The sequence below is a fragment of the Pelobates fuscus genome, chromosome 4, assembly GCF_036172605.1.
Source record: "Pelobates fuscus isolate aPelFus1 chromosome 4, aPelFus1.pri, whole genome shotgun sequence".
Lineage (NCBI taxonomy): Eukaryota > Metazoa > Chordata > Amphibia > Anura > Pelobatidae > Pelobates > Pelobates fuscus.
Window position 1 is genome coordinate 55,603,023 of NC_086320.1, and position 21,082 is coordinate 55,624,104.

Below are 21,082 nucleotides of genomic sequence, written 5' to 3' on the forward strand. Positions count from 1 at the left end.
GTCAGGCAGGAGGGAGTGGAATACTGCTGTAATGGTTGGCAGTATGGCGTCCGGTAAGACGGTTTCCGGTAGGCCCCGTATGCGTATGTTTTGCCTGCGGGATCTATTATTTAAGTCCTCTAGGCCATCCTCCAGAAAACGTACCCTGTCCAACAGATTCTCCAGTTCTCTGCCGTGGGTGGTTGTTTGTATTTGGGTTTCTTTTATGAGGCGTTCAGTGGTGCCTGTGCGAGAGGTCAGCGCCTCTATGTCTTCTTTGAGGCCTGATATTTGTTTTTCGAGTGCTGCCGTTGTGTAGGCCTTGATGTCGGCCGATGTTTCTCTGAGCATTCTTCGGAGATCATCTTTAGTAAGAGGTGATGTGTCTGTAGATTCCCTGTCACTCTCTTCAGAGTCCGAGCCTGTGTCTGCCTGGCTCTGGGCCCAAGATGGCTGCTTGTCTTCTTTGGCGCGGAACATCGTGGCCACTGACGGTGTGGATTCTTTTCTTTTTTTCGTTCCCCCCATCTGAATGTGTGGTGATGGGGTTGCTGTAGGTCTGCGTTAAGTTTTGGGGGTGAGATGCACCTTTGTGGAGGCTGATGGATGCGGATTGTATGCCCGGGGTAAGAGAGCTAGGAGAGCACACGTCTTACTCCATGGAAGGTTAGGCTCCGCCCCGCTCAATTGTGTTCTTTTAGCACAATATTTAATCAAGATGTTCATTAGGGCTAATTATCCACAGCTTGTGGCCATTCACTTCCCAATAAATTATCATTGTTCCCCTTGGAATAATCTCAGGATATAGCTATCTCTGCAGTAATAAATGCAGTTACACAGTACAGTATTATACAGTTTTATTACACATGGTGTGGCCCTAGCTGGCTGGCACTGCTGGTACAGACAGCAGGACTTGGGGGGTATATAAGGTCAGTCCCCCTCCCCCTGCTTTCTGCTCCAGGCAGCCCAGCAACCTGCTGTAACATGACGTCACCTCCCGGCCTTCCTATTGGTCAGTTCTGCCAATCAACCTGGGCCACGCCCCGTCTCTGGTCTCCTTGGATACCGCCGTAGGCCTGCGTGATTGCGTAGCGCTTGGGAGGCGGAGCCTTGTGCAGGCGCAGATCCGGATACAACCCGTTCGAACCGGCCGCCTGCTTTCTTCCTTGGTCGCCGCGAGACCCGCAATACTTCCTTGCAGACCGTTCGGCCGCCGGAGCCTCCTCGCGCTCACTGAGTAAGTCCCAACGGTCCAGGCTGAGCGGGAAACCCGCTGCCTGGCTGCTCTGTGTCCTATCACTGGCCATATGGCAGAGAGTTACCTCGCCATGCGCTGCTCACTGCGGCTCAGCTGGTCTCCTGGCTCTACCACGGTGACCCACACAGCATCCCCACTGCAGCTGGACATGGCACTGTGTTCTCCATGTTATCCCACCGTCTTATACCCCCCTGTACTAACTATACTGATCCCCCTGTACTAACTGCTCTCCCCAGTGTTGGACCCCCCTGTACTAACTGCTCTCCCCAGTGTTGGACCCCCCTGTACTAACTGCTCTCCCCAGTGTTGGACCCCCCTGTACTGACTGCTCTCCCCAGTGTTGGACCCCCCTGTACTGACTGCTCTCCCCAGTGTTGGACCCCCCTGTACTGACTGCTCTCCCCAGTGTTGGACCCCCCTGTACTGACTGCTCTCCCCAGTGTTGGACCCCCCCCCCCTGTACTGACTGCTCTCCCCAGTGTTGGACCCCCCCCCTGTACTGACTGCTCTCCCCAGTGTTGGACCCCCCCCCCTGTACTGACTGCTCTCCCCAGTGTTGGACCCCCCCCCCTGTACTGACTGCTCTCCCCAGTGTTGGACCCCCCCCCCTGTACTGACTGCTCTCCCCAGTGTTGGACCCCCCCCCTGTACTGACTGCTCTCCCCAGTGTTGGACCCCCCTCCCCCTGTACTGACTGCTCTCCCCAGTGTTGGACCCCCCTCCCCCTGTACTGACTGCTCTCCCCAGTGTTGGACCCCCCTCCCCCTGTACTGACTGCTCTCCCCAGTGTTGGACCCCCCTCCCCCTGTACTGACTGCTCTCCCCAGTGTTGGACCCCCCCCCCCTGTACTGACTGCTCTCCCCAGTGTTGGACCCCCCCCCCCTGTACTGACTGCTCTCCCCAGTGTTGGACCCCCCCCCCTGTACTGACTGCTCTCCCCTGTGTTGGACCCCCCCCCCTGTACTGACTGCTCTCCCCAGTGTTGGACCCCCCCCCCCTGTACTGACTGCTCTCCCCAGTGTTGGACCCCCCCCCCCTGTACTGACTGCTCTCCCCAGTGTTGGACCCCCCCCCTGTACTGACTGCTCTCCCCAGTGTTGGACCCCCCCCCTGTACTGACTGCTCTCCCCAGTGTTGGACCCCCCCCCCTGTACTGACTGCTCTCCCCAGTGTTGGACCCCCCCCCCTGTACTGACTGCTCTCCCCAGTGTTGGACCCCCCCTGTACTGACTGCTCTCCCCAGTGTTGGACCCCCCTGTACTGACTGCTCTCCCCAGTGTTGGACCCCCCCTGTACTGACTGCTCTCCCCAGTGTTGGACCCCCCCTGTACTGACTGCTCTCCCCGGTGTTGGACCCCCCCCCTGTACTGACTGCTCTCCCCGGTGTTGGACCCCCCCCCCTGTACTGACTGCTCTCCCCAGTGTTGGACACCCCCCCCCCCCTGTACTGACTGCTCTCCCCAGTGTTGGACACCCCCCCCCCCCGTACTGACTGCTCTCCCCAGTGTTGGACACCCCCCCCCCCTGTACTGACTGCTCTCCCCAGTGTTGGACACCCCCCCCCCCCCCTGTACTGACTGCTCTCCCCAGTGTTGGACACCCCCCCCCCCCCTGTACTGACTGCTCTCCCCAGTGTTGGACACCCCCCCCCCCCGTACTGACTGCTCTCCCCAGTGTTGGACACCCCCCCCTGTACTGACTGCTCTCCCCAGTGTTGGACCCCCCCCCCTGTACTGACTGCTCTCCCCAGTGTTGGACCCCCCCCCCCTGTACTGACTGCTCTCCCCAGTGTTGGACCCCCCCCCCCCTGTACTGACTGCTCTCCCCAGTGTTGGACCCCCCCCCTGTACTGACTGCTCTCCCCAGTGTTGGACCCCCCCCCTGTACTGACTGCTCTCCCCAGTGTTGGACCCCCCCCCCTGTACTGACTGCTCTCCCCAGTGTTGGACCCCCCCCCCTGTACTGACTGCTCTCCCCAGTGTTGGACCCCCCCTGTACTGACTGCTCTCCCCAGTGTTGGACCCCCCTGTACTGACTGCTCTCCCCAGTGTTGGACCCCCCCTGTACTGACTGCTCTCCCCAGTGTTGGACCCCCCCTGTACTGACTGCTCTCCCCGGTGTTGGACCCCCCCCCTGTACTGACTGCTCTCCCCGGTGTTGGACCCCCCCCCCCCTGTACTGACTGCTCTCCCCAGTGTTGGACACCCCCCCCCCCCTGTACTGACTGCTCTCCCCAGTGTTGGACACCCCCCCCCCGTACTGACTGCTCTCCCCAGTGTTGGACACCCCCCCCCCTGTACTGACTGCTCTCCCCAGTGTTGGACACCCCCCCCCCCCCTGTACTGACTGCTCTCCCCAGTGTTGGACACCCCCCCCCCCCTGTACTGACTGCTCTCCCCAGTGTTGGACACCCCCCCCCCCTGTACTGACTGCTCTCCCCAGTGTTGGACACCCCCCCCCCTGTACTGACTGCTCTCCCCAGTGTTGGACACCCCCCCCCCCTGTACTGACTGCTCTCCCCAGTGTTGGACACCCCCCCCCCCTGTACTGACTGCTCTCCCCAGTGTTGGACACCCCCCCCCCCTGTACTGACTGCTCTCCCCAGTGTTGGACACCCCCCCCCCCCCTGTACTGACTGCTCTCCCCAGTGTTGGACACCCCCCCCCCCCGTACTGACTGCTCTCCCCAGTGTTGGACACCCCCCCACCCCCGTACTGACTGCTCTCCCCAGTGTTGGACACCCCCCCCGTACTGACTGCTCTCCCCAGTGTTGGACCCCCCCCCCCCCCCCCCCGTACTGACTGCTCTCCCCAGTGTTGGACCCCCCCCCCCGTACTGACTGCTCTCCCCAGTGTTGGACCCCCCCGTACTGACTGCTCTCCCCAGTGTTGGACCCCCCCGTACTGACTGCTCTCCCCAGTGTTGGACCCCCCCCCCCTGTACTGACTGCTCTCCCCAGTGTTACACCCCTTTAATTAAGCACTCTATTCTCTATTTAACAAACTGTACATGATTGGTTCCCAACTAGTCTTTAGACAGTGTGGCGAGCAGTACAATAATAAATTATCCCTGGCTGTTAGTCTGCTCTATGGTTGCAGCTGTTGGGTCAGGGTGTAGGACGAGTGGAAATGACCAGCCCTGTTAATTGCTGACTTATTTGGAGCCTGCAGTCTATTATATTGTTGCTATTCCTGTTTATCCATTTCTAGTGACTAACTGCAATACAATGCAGAGTAATATGTGCCTGTTGTGTAGAAATGTCAAAAAAAGGTATGCTGGAATTTAGTGCTAAATATTGGAATTGTCTTTGTACTCCCTACATTTGTTGGTAGTGACTTTGTTTAATTAGGCTACTGCCTTAGCAAGTGGTTTACGCTTTTATATTGTACATTCTTTTGACCCAGGCATTATGCAGTGTTTTGTTGAGCTAGTGTTCACTAATCAAGGAGTTAAACAAATGCAGTGTTGCCCACACTCAATGTTATCTAAGTTTTGTGAATTAAGTTAAACAGGTAATTCAAGGAAACTGTTGCTTCTAGTTAGTCCGGAATGGATTTGTAACTTATCAAATGCATTATAGATTAGACTTAACAGAGGGTATTTTGTTTTCATTGGTTGTTGCAATCCTGCAGTTTTTTCTCGTGCTTTTTTTGTGAATGCTTTATATAGCTATATTTATGAAGTAGTGTAAATGTCTATTAGAGCAGGGTATGCATTCTCTCTGCCAAAAACCCAGCTTACTTCATGTATATGTTTTGGCTTCAAGGGGTGTGTGTAACTGTCTTGAAGTTGCCAGTTCTATGAAAGGAAGGTTAAAAAGGAAAATACTCCTGAGCTCCAAAATAACTATAGCTTAATGTTTTGATTATGGTGCTATCCCCTCTGAAAACAGGTTGCAAAAAAGAAAACATTTGTCAAAAACCTAATGTATACATAGCACCTGAAACTTTCTGCTTATATTTTTCCAGCATATGGTGGCTGTACCTGTGGGTTGTGCCTCCTTAATTGGGACAAGCATCTACAATATAAAAGTTAAATAAAAGTCCCTCCCCTTTATCCCATGAAGGGATTCCCCTGGCAAATCCACCTTGGTTCTTCCTTGTCCCAGCAGGGGGGCGGATCAAGCTTCTACTTGAGGTGAGGCACACAGGTTGATGTCTGGGGAGGAAGCACGAGAGCCGCCCAGGTGGTAGGCTGAGCAGCATGGCTCTGTCCATGGAGGTACTTTTCGGGTATTTTATGTTGCGCCAAGTATGTTTCAGCTTTGTGATTATGGTCGGGCCAGGAAATGCCTTTGTGACGCTACAGGCCGTGCGCACAGCGGTGGGACGCACGCCCAGGTGGTGTTGCATTCCACTAAAATTCCGGGTACGCCACTGCACACGTGAACTGGAACTTTGGGAAAGGACACCAGATTTGGATTCCATGGGCATATAAATGCTGTGCTTTTTACCTTCTGGCAACTAGATGCTGGTCAGAAAGGATTCTGTCACCAGCCCCCAACACAGCTCAGGTTTTTGAGGTAAGAATAAGTAATCTTTGCTTTAAAAATCTTTGCTTTCTGTAAAACAGTTTAGGGTCTTAAAGGTATACTTCTGTTATGTTTCAGATATGTCTAGCCCTCAGCAAATTGATAAAGACATGCCTACTCCTGCAACTAGGAAGGCCTCATCCAAAGCCAAACATTTAGTTTGCAATGATCCACCCCCCTAACGGATGGCACTAGGAATAAAGTGTGTAATCAATGTGCAGCAATGTCTTTAGAAAATTTAAAACAAAAGGATATCCAATCGTTCCTGTCTTGGTCATATTTTTCCCTCCTGGGATCTTTCTACAGTCCTGCAAGTGCTCCGTGAGCCTAATTTTTTTGAACCTTTTGGAGAGTGTTCCATTGAAGAATCTAACTCTCAAGACTGCCATCACCTCTGCCAAAAGAGTAGGTGAACTTCAGGCTCTTTCTTTATCAGACGATTTCATTATATTCCATCAAGATAAGGTAGTGCTCCATCCTAAGCCTTCATTAATTTCGAAGGTTATTGCTTCTAGAGCTGTTAATTAGCCCATCGTTTTACCTTCTGAAATAATGCCACCTCGCCGCAGGAACTAAAATGACATAAATTGGATGTTAGAAGAGCTTTACAGATCTACCTTTCAAGAACTGACAATTTATAGAAAATCAGATCACCTGTTTGTCAATTTCCAAGGGAAATTTAAACGGCAAAGAGCCTCTTGTAATTCTCTCTTGTTGGTTGATGCAATCAAGATGGCGTATGCTTCCTATAGCTACTTCTCTTAAAGCACATTCCACAAGAGCAATGTCCACATCTTAGGCAGAAAAGGCTCTCCCTTTGCCTGAAGAAATTTGCAAGGTGGCTTCTTGGTCATCATTCAACACCTTCATCTGGGATTACAGGCTATAGGTGTATTCTCATCCTTTGAAGCTGCATAAGGTGCTTCAAGCTGTTGTGGCGTAATGCCCACCCAATGGGAATTTAGCTATATCCCACAAGTACTGCCACCATATGCCAGAAAAAAACAATTTTACTTACTGTAAATATTTTTTTCTTAATATGATGGCAGTACAATACTCCTTCCCTCAATTACAAATTTACTTGTTTGACTTGTGTGGTGTGTTTCTAATTGCTACGACTGAGGTGGGTTTGCCATAAAAAAGGGTTTGCCCTTTTTTATGGCATAAGGGGGAGGGAATTTTAATTAACTTCTATCTTGTAGATGCTTGTCCCAATTAAGGAGGCACAACCCACAATTACTACCACCATATTAAGAAACATTTTCATTTCCAGTTCCCTATCCATTCTTAAATGGCTTGAACATGCACTCATGATTCAAATGTACAGTATCCTCCACACACTCTGCCAATATAAATATTCTTATGGTGTGCAAATGACTTAAGCCTGAAAGGCTCTGTGCAACAGCATGAATCTGGATGTATGCATGTGCAGTGACATGGTTAGGTGATAACATTGTAAAGCTTTGTTCTTAAAGATGTTTGGGCTTGTTGGTCTACAGCTGATATCCTTTTAAGTATTCCATTAAACTCAAAGCGTCTCTCTCACCTTCTGAGTTTGTCTCAAAGGTGACAAAGCCGCTTATGTTGCGGTTGTCCATGGGTGCGGCAATAGTAAGTTATAATCTAATGCTGTCTCTGCAGGACAACACCACATTCATTCTTTTATCGATGTTGGTAACATACAAAGGTACATTACTGATGTCTATGGTGGAACCTGCAGGAGCATCCATAGATGTCTCACAATCAGTCTGCCTTATTTTCCCAGTTGTCACTGGGTGGGTGAAGTCACAGATCCTGACACTTGGTGCTCTGCCTCTTGTCAGGCTAGGGAGTTACCATAGCACAAACTGGTCTCTATTTTGTCTTGTACCTTGCAATGACTTTCCAACCGTTCTTATCAGCATTTCCTAAAGATTTTTCTTAAATGCTCAATTGATGCTCCTCCACTTCATGTCTAAACAGACTTGCACTGTGCCCATCATATGGATCCAATAGAATGCTTCTCACAGAGAATCATTTTAATGCTTCCTTATGGAACCTCTCCGTAATGCGTGAGCATACATTTAAACCAGGTGAATCAGGAAGTCCTTCTGGCTTTCAGATTGACTGCCCAGGGGATGTTCCAAAATTGATATACGTGCTGATTTCTTTTGACACTGTTGCTTTTATGATTTGGTGCAAGCGTGTATGCTGAAGCAGTTTGAGTGATCTGGAATGTCCCTTCTGCACTCTTAAAGCGGCACTGTCATGCCGAACTTGCCTTTCCCCAATCAATTCCTATTCTCTCTCTGGATCTGTTCTTCATGTCTTCCTATCTGCTCTAGTTTTCATTAAAACTTAAGAAAAAGTAGACTATTTCTCTTATGGAGATTTCCTACGTCGTGACCAGCAGAGGAGCAAAGTGTGCTTAGATTCTGGTGGTCACAGCAATTTTCCCACAATCCTTACCTTGCCTAAAGCCCCTCCCACTCCTGGCCGGCGGATGGGTGCCATAAAGATGAGGGGGGAGACCTCCTGTCCTCCTCCCCAACCGGCCCCCACCCCTGGGCGGCAGGTGGGGGCCATAAAGCTAATGAGGGGGGGGGGGCGACCTACTGTCCTCCCCCACCCTTGAGACAAATTTCCCTCCCTCCCCATCAAAGGTGACTAGGGGTCCCCAAGCCCCTAGTCACCCACCCAAATAAAGTTACCCCCTCACCCTAAAAAATGGGGGGGGGGGGGGGTAGGGGCGGGATTTAATAACTAACCTGTAAAGAAAAATTAAACTTACCATTTGACGTCTTGTTTTTTTCTAAAATCTTCATTTTTCCAGCCCCAAAAAAGGCCAAATAAAAAAAAAAACAATCATACCCGTCGAACTTAAAATTAAATAAAAAAACCCTGACGAAAAAGAAACCCTAGCACAAAAAAATAATCCTTCACCCATGGATGGCTCTGCGCAGACTGAGCTCTTATAAAGCCTTGTCCCGCCCTGCAGTTTGGCTTAAACCAACCAGTGTTTTTAGCCTATCAGAGTGCTCTTTGTCATTTTACACAGCGTGGGAAAGTTCTTTGGAATTTTCCCATGCTGTGTAAAATGACAAAGAGCACTCTGGCTTAGGCTAAGAACACTTAAAATAAAAAAACTAAAAAACCTTTACCCATGGAAGGCTCCACGCAGACTGAGCTCTGCAGGGCGGGGAAGGCTTATAACGCTTTGCCCCGCCCTGCAGTTAGTCTAAGAACACTGATTGGTTGGTTTAAGCCAGAGTGCTCTTTGTCATTTTACACAGCATGGGAAAATTCCAAAACTTTCCCACGCTGTGTAAAATGACAAAGGGCACTCTGGCTTAAACCAACCAATCAGTGTTCTTAGCCTAACTGCAGGGCGGGGCAAAGCTTTATAAGCCTTCCCCCGCCCTGCAGAGCTCAGTCTGCGTGGAACCTTCCATGGGTAAAGGGTTTTTATTTTTTTTATTTTAAGTTCGGGTATGATGGTTTATTTGGCCTTTTTTGGGGCTGAAAATAAGATTTTAGAAAAAAGAAGTTTAATTTTTCTTTACAGATTAGTTATTTTATTCCTCCCCACACTATTTTTTAGGGTGAGGGGGTAACTTTTTTTTTTGGGGTGGGTGACTAGGGGCTTAGGGACCCCGGGGGGGGGGAGGAAAATTTGTCTTAGGGCCCCCACCCACTGCTCAGGGGGGGGGAGAGGGGCAGGGACAGTAGGTTGTTCCTCCCCTGCCCCCCCTCCCTATCTTTATGGCCACTGCTCAAGGGTGGGGGCTGGGGGGGAAGACAGTAGGTCCCTCCCCCCTCATCTTTATGGCCCCCACCCACCGCTCAGGGGTGGGGGCTGGGGGAGGACTGTTTAGTAGATATGCCCCTACTCACGGTATAGTGAGTAGGGGCATTCGGGAGATTTTCATCTCCCTTATGCTATTATGGGGGTCATATTGACCCCCATAGAGTGAGGGAGGTCATGCTGCTCCCTGCCGCTTCTATAGTTGCATATTACAATGAGGGAACCGCGCACCGGTAGCTCCCTCCTTGTAATAAACTGAACGAACACTGATATTCAGTGTTTGTGTGTCTGACAATGCTATTCATTCATTTGTCTTTCTGACGAATTATTAGATGAAATTCCCATTCGCATGCCCAAGTGTTTAACTGGGCATGTGCGGTAATATCCGTGCTATCTAGTGTGGGCAGATGACGTATCACACAGGGACTTCATTTACCCACACAAAGATGGCGGCGCCCTGAATATAGATCGGGGCAGAAAAAAAATTAAAAATGGGTAATATGGGGAGCTTAGGGGCACTTAGGGGTGACTAGGGGGTCAATTAGATGTGGTGGAGTTGGGAGGGGGGTTAAAAAAAAAAGGGATTCGGCCATGACAGTGCCGCTTTAAGCTATTTTTTATTGCTCGCTTTGATAGTTTATTGGCTTATTTGGCTTCTTTTTAGGGGGGTTCTCTTCCCAATATTGATGCAATTTGCATATTCACCTTTTGGGTGTATTCTAATTACATAAACTGAATAATGCAAACTTTCCTCCTGGATTTTTTTTCAACTCTCCAAAAAAAAGTGCAGTATTTACCAGGCATGATGTAGGAGAAGACTGCTACTCTGTAAGTAATCATTTACAGAAAAAAAGCAGCCTGTTGATATAATTAAATCTTGTAAGATAACAGAGTAAACACAGAAAATAAGCTGTGGACCTAGTTCTCAGATATGCTTGTTGAGTATGAGCAGAAAAAATGACATACCGTATAAGCCGACCCGAATATAAGCCGAGGCCCCTAATTTTTCCCCAAAAAACTGGGAAAACGTATTGACTCGAGTATAAGACTAGGGTGGGAAATGCAGCAGCTACTGGTAAATTTCTAAATAAAATTAGATCCTAAAAAAAATATATTAATTGAATATTTATTTACAGTGTGTGTATAATGAGTGCAGCGTGTGTGTGTATAATGAGTGCAGCGTGTGTGTGTGTATGAATGCAGTGTATGAATGCAGTGTGTGCAGGGCCGGTGCAAGGATATTTGCCCCCCCCCCCCCCATATGTCCTGACCTCCCCTCCTCCTCCCTCAGTGGTCCTTACCTCCCCACCCGCGTGTTCCTTCACCCCCCTCCCCCAGTGGTCCTGACTCACCCCTCCCCTAGTGGTCCTTCCCCCCTCCCTCCCATAGTGGTCCTTACTTCCCCCCTCCCTCCCATAGTGGTCCTTACTTCCCCCCTCCCTCCCATAGTGGTCCTTACTTCCCCCCTCCCTCCCATAGTGGTCCTTACTTCCCCCCCTCCCTCCCATAGTGGTCCTTACTTCCCCCCCCTCCCTCCCATAGTGGTCCTTATCCCCCCCCTCCCTCCCATAGTGGTCCTTATCCCCCCCTCCCTCCCATAGTGGTCCTTATCCCCCCCTCCCTCCCATAGTGGTCCTTATCCCCCCCCTCCCTCCCATAGTGTTCCTTTTCTCCCCCCTCCCTCCCATAGTGTTCCTTTTCTCCCCCCTCCCTCCCATAGTGTTCCTTTTCTCCCCCCTCCCTCCCATAGTGTTCCTTATCCCACCCCCTCCCTCCCATAGTGGTCCTTATCCCACCCACTCCCTCCCATAGTGGTCCTTATCCCACCCACTCCCTCCCATAGTGGTCCTTATACCCCCCCCCCTCCCATAGTGGTCCTTATACCCCCCCCCCCCTCCCATAGTGGTCCTTATACCCCCCCCCCTCCCATAGTGGTCCTTATACCCCCCCCCCCTCCCATAGTGGTCCTTATACCCCCCCCCCCTCCCATAGTGGTCCTTATACCCCCCCCCCCCTCTCATAGTGGTCCTTATACCCCCCCCCCTCCCATAGTGGTCCTTATACCCCCCCCTCCCATAGTGGTCCTTATACCCCCCCCCTCCCACAGTGGTCCTTATACCCCCCCCCCCCCCTCCCTCCCACAGTGGTCCTTATACCCCCCCTCCCTCCCATAGTGGTCCTTATACCCCCCCCCCCTCCCTCCCACAGTGGTCCTTATACCCCCCCTCCCTCCCATAGTGGTCCTTATACCCCCTTTTTTTATTATTATTTTTTTTATTATTATTATTTTTTTTTATTATTATTTCTTATTTTATTTATATTTTTATTTATTTTTCGTCCCCCCTCCCTGCTTGATACATGGCAGGGAGGGGGGCTCTCCTTCCCTGGTGGTCCAGTGGCAGTTCAGTGGGGGGGAGAGGGGGGCTGGCAGAGCTGTAACTTACCTGTTCTGCAGCTCCTGTCAGCTCTCTCCTCCTCCGCGCCGTCCGTGCAGCTCCCTCTGTCAGCTCCCAGTGTAAGTCTCGCGAGAGCCGCGGCTCTCGCGAGATTTACACTGGGAGCTGACCGAGGTGCTGAACGGACGGCGCGGAGGAGGAGAGAGCTGACAGGAGCTGCAGAACAGGTAAGTTACAGCTCTGCCAGCCCCCCTCTCCCCCAGTCTGTATTATGGCAATGCAAATTGCCATAATACAGACAATTGACTCGAGTATAAGCCGAGTTGGGGTTTTTCAGCCCAAAAAATGGGCTGAAAAACTCGGCTTATACTCGAGTATATACGGTATTTAAGAACCATTAACAGATGTTATACATGTTTTTGTTTTTCCATAGCTTTATTTTGAGTGTGTCTCTCTTTATTTATCTAGTAGCTTCAGTTTAGTTCTGTCTTGTAGTTCACGCTATAACTTTTGTTTCAGATATGGCTCGAGGACATCAGAAGATTCAATCACAACAAAAAAATGCAAAGAAACAGGCAGAAGCAAAGAAGAAACAAGGACATGATCAGAAGGCAGCAGCCAAAGCTGCCCTAGTTTTCACCTGTTTGGTCTGTAGGGTAAGAAACCTTGCTTTTTAAAGGGACACTATAAGCACCAAAACAACTTTAGCTTCATGAAGCAGTTTGTGTGTGTTTCTGTTCTCACTTCTCAGTTCTCTGCCATTTAGGAGTTAAATCACTTTATATAATCCTAAAACATGTGTGCCTGTATTGCGCAGTCTGTTTAATCTAGATTTTATCTCCTACACTGTTAATAACCTAGTTCCTACAGAGCATGTGAAACCTCTAAAGTAAGTTAACATTTGATAGAAAATGAACTTTTTTTTTATATTTTTCATGCAGGCTGTGTGGGTCCCGGCTAGGGCTGCATAAACAGGTGATTTTTACTTCTAAACGGCAGGAAACTAAGCATAGAGAATCCAGGGGGCATGATCAATAAACAAAAACTGCTTCATTAAAGGGACACTCCAGACCCAAATCACGTTGGCTTCTTGGAAAGCTTTGTGTGAAGTGTACTGGGGTTTTTTTTGGGGGGGGGGCAAAACGTGCAGTTTTCTATAGAAATTGACACTTTTATAAATTAACCTGGTTACACCCCCCTGACTCTCAAATTGACAAAAGGTCCTGTTATTTCCTTGTTTGGTTAGCTCAGTGGAGCTAAATTTAAGAGGCAGCTATTGCGAAGAGCACCTGCCTTGCATAGATTTCTCATTTCAAGTCTGTAATTAGAGAGCCACAGAAAGTCTGGGCGGGGTCAGAGGAGGGTTTGAAAAGGCAAGGTTTTGAAAACGGTTTTTAAAAAATACCCCCTAATGGGGAAAAAATGCATCAATAAATTACTGGTTTCATTTGGGGTATACTGACTAAATTGTTATTTTTAGTTATCTTGTATTTGGGCATTGGGGTGTTCCTTTAAGCTAAACTTTTTGTTGATGCCTATAGTATCTTTTTAAGATTGCCCTTAAAGTGGCTCTGTCGAGGTCTGGGGTATTTGCATACATTACCAATAGTAACTGCTCTGTTTGGCATCCGGTGGCTGTATGGTACAGCGTAAAGAGAGGTATCTGGTTTTGGTTTTGTTTTTTTCTCTTTTCTTTATTACTCTTACCTGAACCTGTCCCTCGTAGCTTCTGCCGTAGTCTTCCTGCCAGTCTCCTATAACTGACAGGAGCACATGTTAATGTTAAACTTTAGTGCATGGGTTAACCCCGTTTAAGTCAATGGATGAGATTGAGGTATTTCCATAGAAAGCGCCTTTCTAGGAGGGGATAACAAAACTTTCCAAATGTCTCTCTCACACAGCTGTGTAGTTCGAGTCACTAAAAATGTACCAACTTTATATATAAAATATTAAAACTCTTTTTTTTATGGATAAATTAAGAGCAAAAGTATAAAGCCAAATAGTTACTCTTTCAGCATAGGGATGTCTTTAAACATAATATCACTGTCCTCTTAAAGGAACATGATAGGTACATAGACCACTTCATTTTAATAGTGCCATGCCTCTGTTTTAGCCCTGCAACTGGAAACATAGCAGGATTAACATGCCACTAGTGACTGTCAAACTCACAGCCCCTAGATGTTCCTCTGTCATAGCAGCAGAGCTCATTTGACTTGTGCAGTGTGGTGATTTGTTATGCATGCACACTAGCCCCACAGTGCTTTCCTATTAAAGGAGTTATTTACTAGTGATACACTTAGAAAAAAAAAAATTATGACCGTGTTGGGCTTAAAATTGTTGTGATGGTGCTTGGAAAGCCTTCTAAACAAATTGTCCAAAAAAAGTGCCCTGTATGCCTTGTGTCCAAGTCTGCATTATTAACCTTTGACGCTCGGGAACATTCCAATTTCAGAGAATTTGCTGAGAAATATTACATGTACTTGAATGCAGCATTGTAAGAATTGGTTTATGGCGTATCTGTTCTGTCTATGGCAGGAAGCTGGGCATACCTTGTAAATCAAAAGGCACCACCAGAGTGCCACAAGTACATGCACATAGCATTTCTAAGCAAATGCGGCACTCTTGATGTTCGTTATGTCTTATAATTTCTCTTACCTCTCAGGCTTTTCAAAAATCAAACATGGCAATTCTTTAAACAAACATTATTTAAAGTAGTAACCCATGGTGAGCCTTTCCTCCCTCTTCTGTAAGTTTACCATGTGCATTTGTATCTACAGACAAATGTTCATAACTCCTATAACCATGAATATTTTAATTTTTTATTTTTTTTGCAGACTCAGATGCCAGACCCAAAAACATTTAAACAGCACTTTGAGAGCAAGCATCCGAAGGTTCCCCTCCCACCAGAGCTGGTTGGTGTGGAGGCGTAAACTGTCAGGTAAAGGCCTTGTGTAATCAAATTATAGAATTCGGGCATGTTTCATCAAAGCAGAAGTTTTGCAACTTTTCTAAGCTTTTGCTTTATTCAGCCCTCCTCCTCACACCCATTGTGACTCATACATGTGTAAATTAATCATGGTGCCAAATGTCTAGCTTTTTATCATAGCTATTATGACCACTGTTCGATTAGATAATTGCTCTGAGCTAGAGTTTTCACTTCCTTATATTTAAGTTTATTTGTAGCAAGCTGCGTGTGTTCTTAAGGTGTTTACAGAGCTAGAAACCAAACAGCAGCAAACCAATACCTGAATAACCGAATTGTAGCAAAATGGCCATTGTCGTGACTTGCAGAGTTGGAGTACTTGACCAAAAAGCATATTAGGATGTTTCCTCTGCCTCCCCTCACCTTCATCAATTTTACTACTTGGAGTTTATGCAGGATAGTCTCCTGGAGTTTGCATGCTTCTTGTAGCTATATGGAGTTTTTTAGTACTGCAGCTTATGGGATATGTAAGGTGAAATTGTGACCTAACTGCCATTTAAAGATCTTGGCAAACAATGTTAATTTTTTTTTTTCTATTCTAATATTTACTTTTTTGTTTTATATATTTCAGATTTCATCTGAACAGACTGTTTTCTCCATATGAGCGATTTTTATCAGACAGGGGCTCTAGAAACATCCATATTTTTATGCTGTTCCCTTCATGTGGTTCATACAAAAACCTATGTAAATGTACAGTTATTTACTAATTTGTAAATCGCAAGTCAGGCAATTCACACAAATTTTTACAGTTGTAATTATATTAATTTGATGTCCATAATGTGTATAATTTGTTCAATAAAAGTAATACCTTGGTTTTAAAGGTTTGTATTTTATATATAAACACTTCAAATCTGAAAAGTTAGAATTTGTGGCACACTTCAATTAGTAACTCAAATCGTGAATATTCATGAGAATGGTCTTAACCCCTTCACGACGGGTGACGGACGAGGTCCGTCATCCTGGGGATGCCCTTAACGACGGGTGACGGACCTCGTCCGTCACGCGGTAAAATTAACCCCAGATCGCCGCGATCGTGGGGTTAATGGTGCTCCGGTCTGCCTCTGCATTAGAGGCAGACCGGGAGCACCGGATCGGGCTGTCAGAGTATATGTGCCCGCTCTGACAGCATGCCAGAGCGGGCACATGTGCTCTCTATACTCACCTCCGCCTCCCTGCACTTCCGGGTTCAGTGTGAAGTGCAGGGAGACGGATCTTCAGTGATCCTGCCCCCTGCTGTTAAAAAAAAAAGTTAAATTAAAATCCCACCCCCCCTTTACCCATATTAATAAAAAATTAACCCCTTCCCTGCCAATTGATCACTGACTACAGTGATCAATTGGCAGGGATTACATTTTAATATGATCTGATTTTTTTTTTAACCCCTGAGGGTTAATTCTTTTTTTTTTTAACCCTCAGGGGTTAAATTTATTTTATTAATTAATTTAAATATTTTAAAATTATAAATTTAGCTAGCTGGGGAGGGTGGAAGTTAGTGGGGAATTGGGGGATTTAGTGTTAGGCTAACTAGGGGTTAACGTTAAAAAAAGTTTTAAAATAAGCTTTAAAAAGTTAAAAAATTAAGTAAAAAAATAAGTTTTAATAACGTTTAAGTAAAAAATAAAAAAAATAAACCCTTTACCCAGTCCAAATAAAAATTAACCCCTTGCCTGCCAGTCTATCACTGCCTACAGTGATCAAAATACAGATCACAGTATTATACTGTGATCTAATTTTTTTTTAACCCCTGACGATTAACTTTTATTTATTTTTTAACCCTCAGGGGGTAAATTAATTTAATTAACTAATTTAAATATTGTATAATTCAATATTTTGCTAGCTGGGGTGGGTGGGAGTTATGGGAAAATGGGGAATTTACTGTTAGTGCTGCTTACTGCTAGTTAGGGGTTAACGGTAAAAGAAAAAGCTTAGAAAAATGTTAAATCTGTAAAAAAAAGTTTTACGAAAGTTTAGGAAACTTTAAAGAAATGAATAAGCAAAACAAAAGTTTAAAAAATAGTTTTAAAAAGTAAAAAATAGTTTTAAAAAGTAAAAAAAGTTTTAAAAAGTAAAAAAATACATTTAATAACGCTCATTACCACTACACCTGGTACAAGCTAGCGGAAAAATTATCCCACGCTAAGGTTCAAAATATGCCTTTTGAAATACCCTGGGATGTCTTCTTTAAGAAATGGTATGGCTTTATGGGGTATTTGGATTATATAGCCTGGTAAAATACTCTAAAATGGGACATGGGCACAGCGTAAAAATTTAAAGTTTGAAAAAAATGGAATGGCTGTGTCCCAAATGTGCCCCTCCGATGTCCACATATACCTGGCAAAGGTACATACGGGGGTATTTTTGTACTCAGCCGACATAGCTGAGCAACATATAAAGTATTATAGAGTGGTGGTACACAAAATGTTTGCAAAATATACTGTGCAAACTCACTTTGTGTGTCAAAAAGGCAGAAAAAACGCTTATTACCACTACACCTGGTACAAGCTAGCGGAAAAATTATCCCACGCTAAGGTTCAAAATATGCCTTTTGAAATACCCTGGGGTGTCTACTTTAAGAAATGGTAGGCCTTTGTGGGGTAGTTTGAATTTAAAACTTACGAAGATGCTTGGAAATTGCACATAGGTCCAGCGTCAAAATTCAAAGTTCTGTAAAAACTGATATGGCTTGGTCTCCAATATGCCACTGTAGCTTCACAAAATAGTGCCAAAGACATTCATTGGGGATGTCTTTTTACTCAGAAGACTTAGCTGAGCATAATTTGAAGGTTTTGAACTTAGTGGCACATATGAAATATACAAAATGCCCAGCAAAAATGCAATCCGTATGTCAAAAAATGCACAAAATTATTTTTTACCACATACTTTGGCATATATTGGTGAATAAATGGGGGCATGCTAAGGCACAATATGCACCTTATGATATACCCTGGAATGTCTACTTTTACAAATGGTAGGCCTTTGTGGTTTTTTTTTTTTGAACAGTCAAACTGTTATAATACCCCAAATGGAAGCATAGGCTCATTAAATCCGTCTCTCAAAATTCTACTGTGAATACTGAAAAGGACAGGTCTCCTGTATGGCACTGTAGCTTCACGAAATAGTGCCATAGACCTACAATGGGGGTGTCCTTTTACTCAGAAGACTTAGCTGAGCATAATTTGGGGGGTTTGAACTTAGTGGCACATATGAAATATACAAAATGCCCAGCAAAAATGCAATCCGTATGTAAAAAAAATGCACAAAATTATTTTTTACCACATACTTTGGCATGTAATGGTAAAAAAATGGGGGCATGTTAAGGCACAATATGCACCTTATGAGATACCGTGGAGTGTCTACTTTTACAAATGGTAGGCCTTTGTGGGGGTTTTTGAACAGTCAAACTGTTATAATACCCCAAATGGAAGCATAGGCTCATTAAATCCGTCTCTCAAAATTCTACTGTGAATACTGAAAAGGACAGGTCTCCTATATGGCACTGTAGCTTCACGAAATAGTGCCAAAGACATACAATGGGGGTACCGTTGTACTCAGCAGAAGTAACTGAACACATAATAAAACTTTGTACAGGAATAGCACACACCAACTTTACAAAATACACATGAGAAGTTCTTTGTTATACGTTTGTGTGCGAAAACCCCCAAAAAACACAATTTTACTCCAATATTTAGCAGAGGTTGGCGGTAAAATGGCTACGTAGAAAGTGTCAAAACAACCTTAGGTACCGTAAATAGCCTGTGATGTCTACTTTATATAAATATATACTTTTGTGTGGCAATTTTGTTTTATTTTATGGCTATTAGGCTTACAAGACAAACATACCAAATTCTAAAATCGCTCCACATTAAAATTTTATTTTACTCCTTGTGCTTTGTGACCTGTAACTACCAAAAAAAACTTAAAATCCCAGACACATTATATATTCTGTAAATCAGAACAAATAAATGAATTTATTTTTAATTACTTTCCTTAACCTGCACTAATTATGCACACATTATGATTGCAAAAACTGTAAAAAAAAAAACCAATATTTTTCTTTTTTTTGCATTTTTTTTATAAGTAAGCATTTATATATATATATATATATATATATATATATGTTATATCAAATTAAAGCCCTTTCTGTCCTTTAAAAAACAGTATATAATATGTGTCGGTGCAATAAATGAGAGAGATGCAAATTGCAGTTGAACGCAAACAGCAAGAAAATGCAAAAATTGCTTGTGTCATTAAGCGCAAGTCAAGCTTCTGAAGCTCTGTCCTTAAGGGGTTAAATTTACTATAATTCCCATGTAGATTGCAGTTTGCCAAACTTGCTTCAAAATGAAGACTGAAATTAAAGGAACACTATAGTCTCCTAAATTACTTTAGATAAATAAAGCAGTTTTAGTGTATAGATCATTCCTCTGCTCAATTAACTGTCATCTAGGAGTTAAATCACTTTGTTTCTGTTTATGCAGCCCCAGCAACACCTCCCCTGGCTATGATTGACACAGCCTGCATGAAAAAAAACTGGTTTCACTTTCAAACAGATGTAATTTGCGTTAAATAATTGTATCTCAATCTCTAAATTGAACTTTAATCAAATACAGGGGACTCTTGCAGGGTCTAGCAAGCTATTAACATAGCAGGGGATATGGAAATCTTAATTAAACAGAACTTGCAATAAAGGGAGCCTAAATAGGGGCCCTCTTTACAGGAAGTGTTTATGGAAGGCTGTGCAAGTCACATGCAGGGAGGTGTGACTAGGGTTCATAAACAAAGGGATTTAACGCCTAAATGGCAGAGGATTGAGCAGGGAGGCTGCAGGGGCATGTTCTATACACCAAAACTGCTTCATTAAGCTAAAGTTGTTCAGGTGACTATAGTGTCCCTTTAAGACAGCTCTTTTGTTTTGCACAGGTTTATCAAGTAATCGGTAGGCACTTTAAAACGATCAGTTGGATATCAATTAACCATAAACATGGTGCCAGAAATTAATTTTAATGTAGTAGATTGGCAATGTGACAAACATGACTATTTGAATGCCTAATGAGTGTAGGCAGCGTATGCCTTCAAATCAACTTCAGTCCTTCTTGCCATGCTAACCTTTAAGTAACAGAATTGTTTGTATACTGTTTTATAACGTTATTCAGGAAAAAAATCTTGTCGTTATCTGACAGAGCAGGGGATCTTTACATTCTGCTGCAGAATGTTTGGTTTGAAAGGTTTAATGTTTAGGTCTCAACTTGTGTGGTGAAATTGAAAACCTTGTAACTTCATTTGGGTTTCTTCTGGGTTATGAGATTATCAGGAAACTGTTTTGCACCATGTGATTCACCTACTCAGATTGCTGTCCATTAGACTCACACTCTGGTATCTAACAGATGACAAAACCTGACAGTTGGCAGAGATTAAGGAACATACACACAATCGTCAGTAAAATGAATCCCACAGAAGTGTAAATGACAGACATGGGTGTGCAGCAAAATGGTTGTATCCATATACTGAGATCCAGCACAAGGAAGAAAAGCTAATTAATAAATATAAACTTACATAGTTACATAGCTGAAAAGAGACTTGCGTCCATCAAGTTCAGCCTTCCTCACATATGCTTTTGCTGTTGATCCAAAAGAAGGCAAAAAACCCAGTCTGAAGCGCTTCCTCCTTCCTTCTTCTCCTGAAATTCCTTCTTGACCCCAAAATAGCAGTCAGATGTCTCCTTGGATCAAGCAGCTATTACCCCACTAATTAGAAATTGTATCCCTGTATGTTATCCCAAGTATTTATCCAATTGCAACTTGAACATCTGTATAGACTCTGACAAAACCACCTCTTCCGGCAATGAATTCCATATCCTTATTGCTCTTACTGTAAAAAAACCTTTTCTTTGCCTTAGATGAAATCTCCTTTCTTCAAGCCTAAATGTGTGACCTCGTGTCCTATGTATAGCCCTGTTTATGAATAGATTTCCAGATAATGGTTTGTACTGGCCCCGAATATATTTGTATAATATCATATCCCCTCTAAGGCGCCGTTTTTCCAAACTGAAGAGATTTAAATTTTTTAACCTTTCTTCATAACTAAAATGCTCCATTCCTTTTATCAATTTTGTAGCTCGTCTCTGCACTTTTTCTAGTGCCATGATATCCT

At 45.0% G+C, this 21,082-nt stretch overlaps 1 protein-coding gene across 1 annotated transcript; it reads left to right on the forward strand.

Moving 5' to 3' along the window:
- The first annotated feature begins 1,069 nt into the window (after positions 1-1,069).
- ZNF706 (zinc finger protein 706) lies at positions 1,070-15,752 on the forward strand. The gene is made up of 4 exons (XM_063451195.1): positions 1,070-1,216; positions 12,469-12,605; positions 14,784-14,887; positions 15,504-15,752. Exons 2-3 carry the CDS (start codon positions 12,471-12,473, stop codon positions 14,877-14,879), a joined length of 231 nt encoding a protein of 76 aa, XP_063307265.1. The 5' UTR covers positions 1,070-1,216; positions 12,469-12,470; the 3' UTR covers positions 14,880-14,887; positions 15,504-15,752.
- Positions 15,753-21,082: the final 5,330 nt, after the last annotated feature.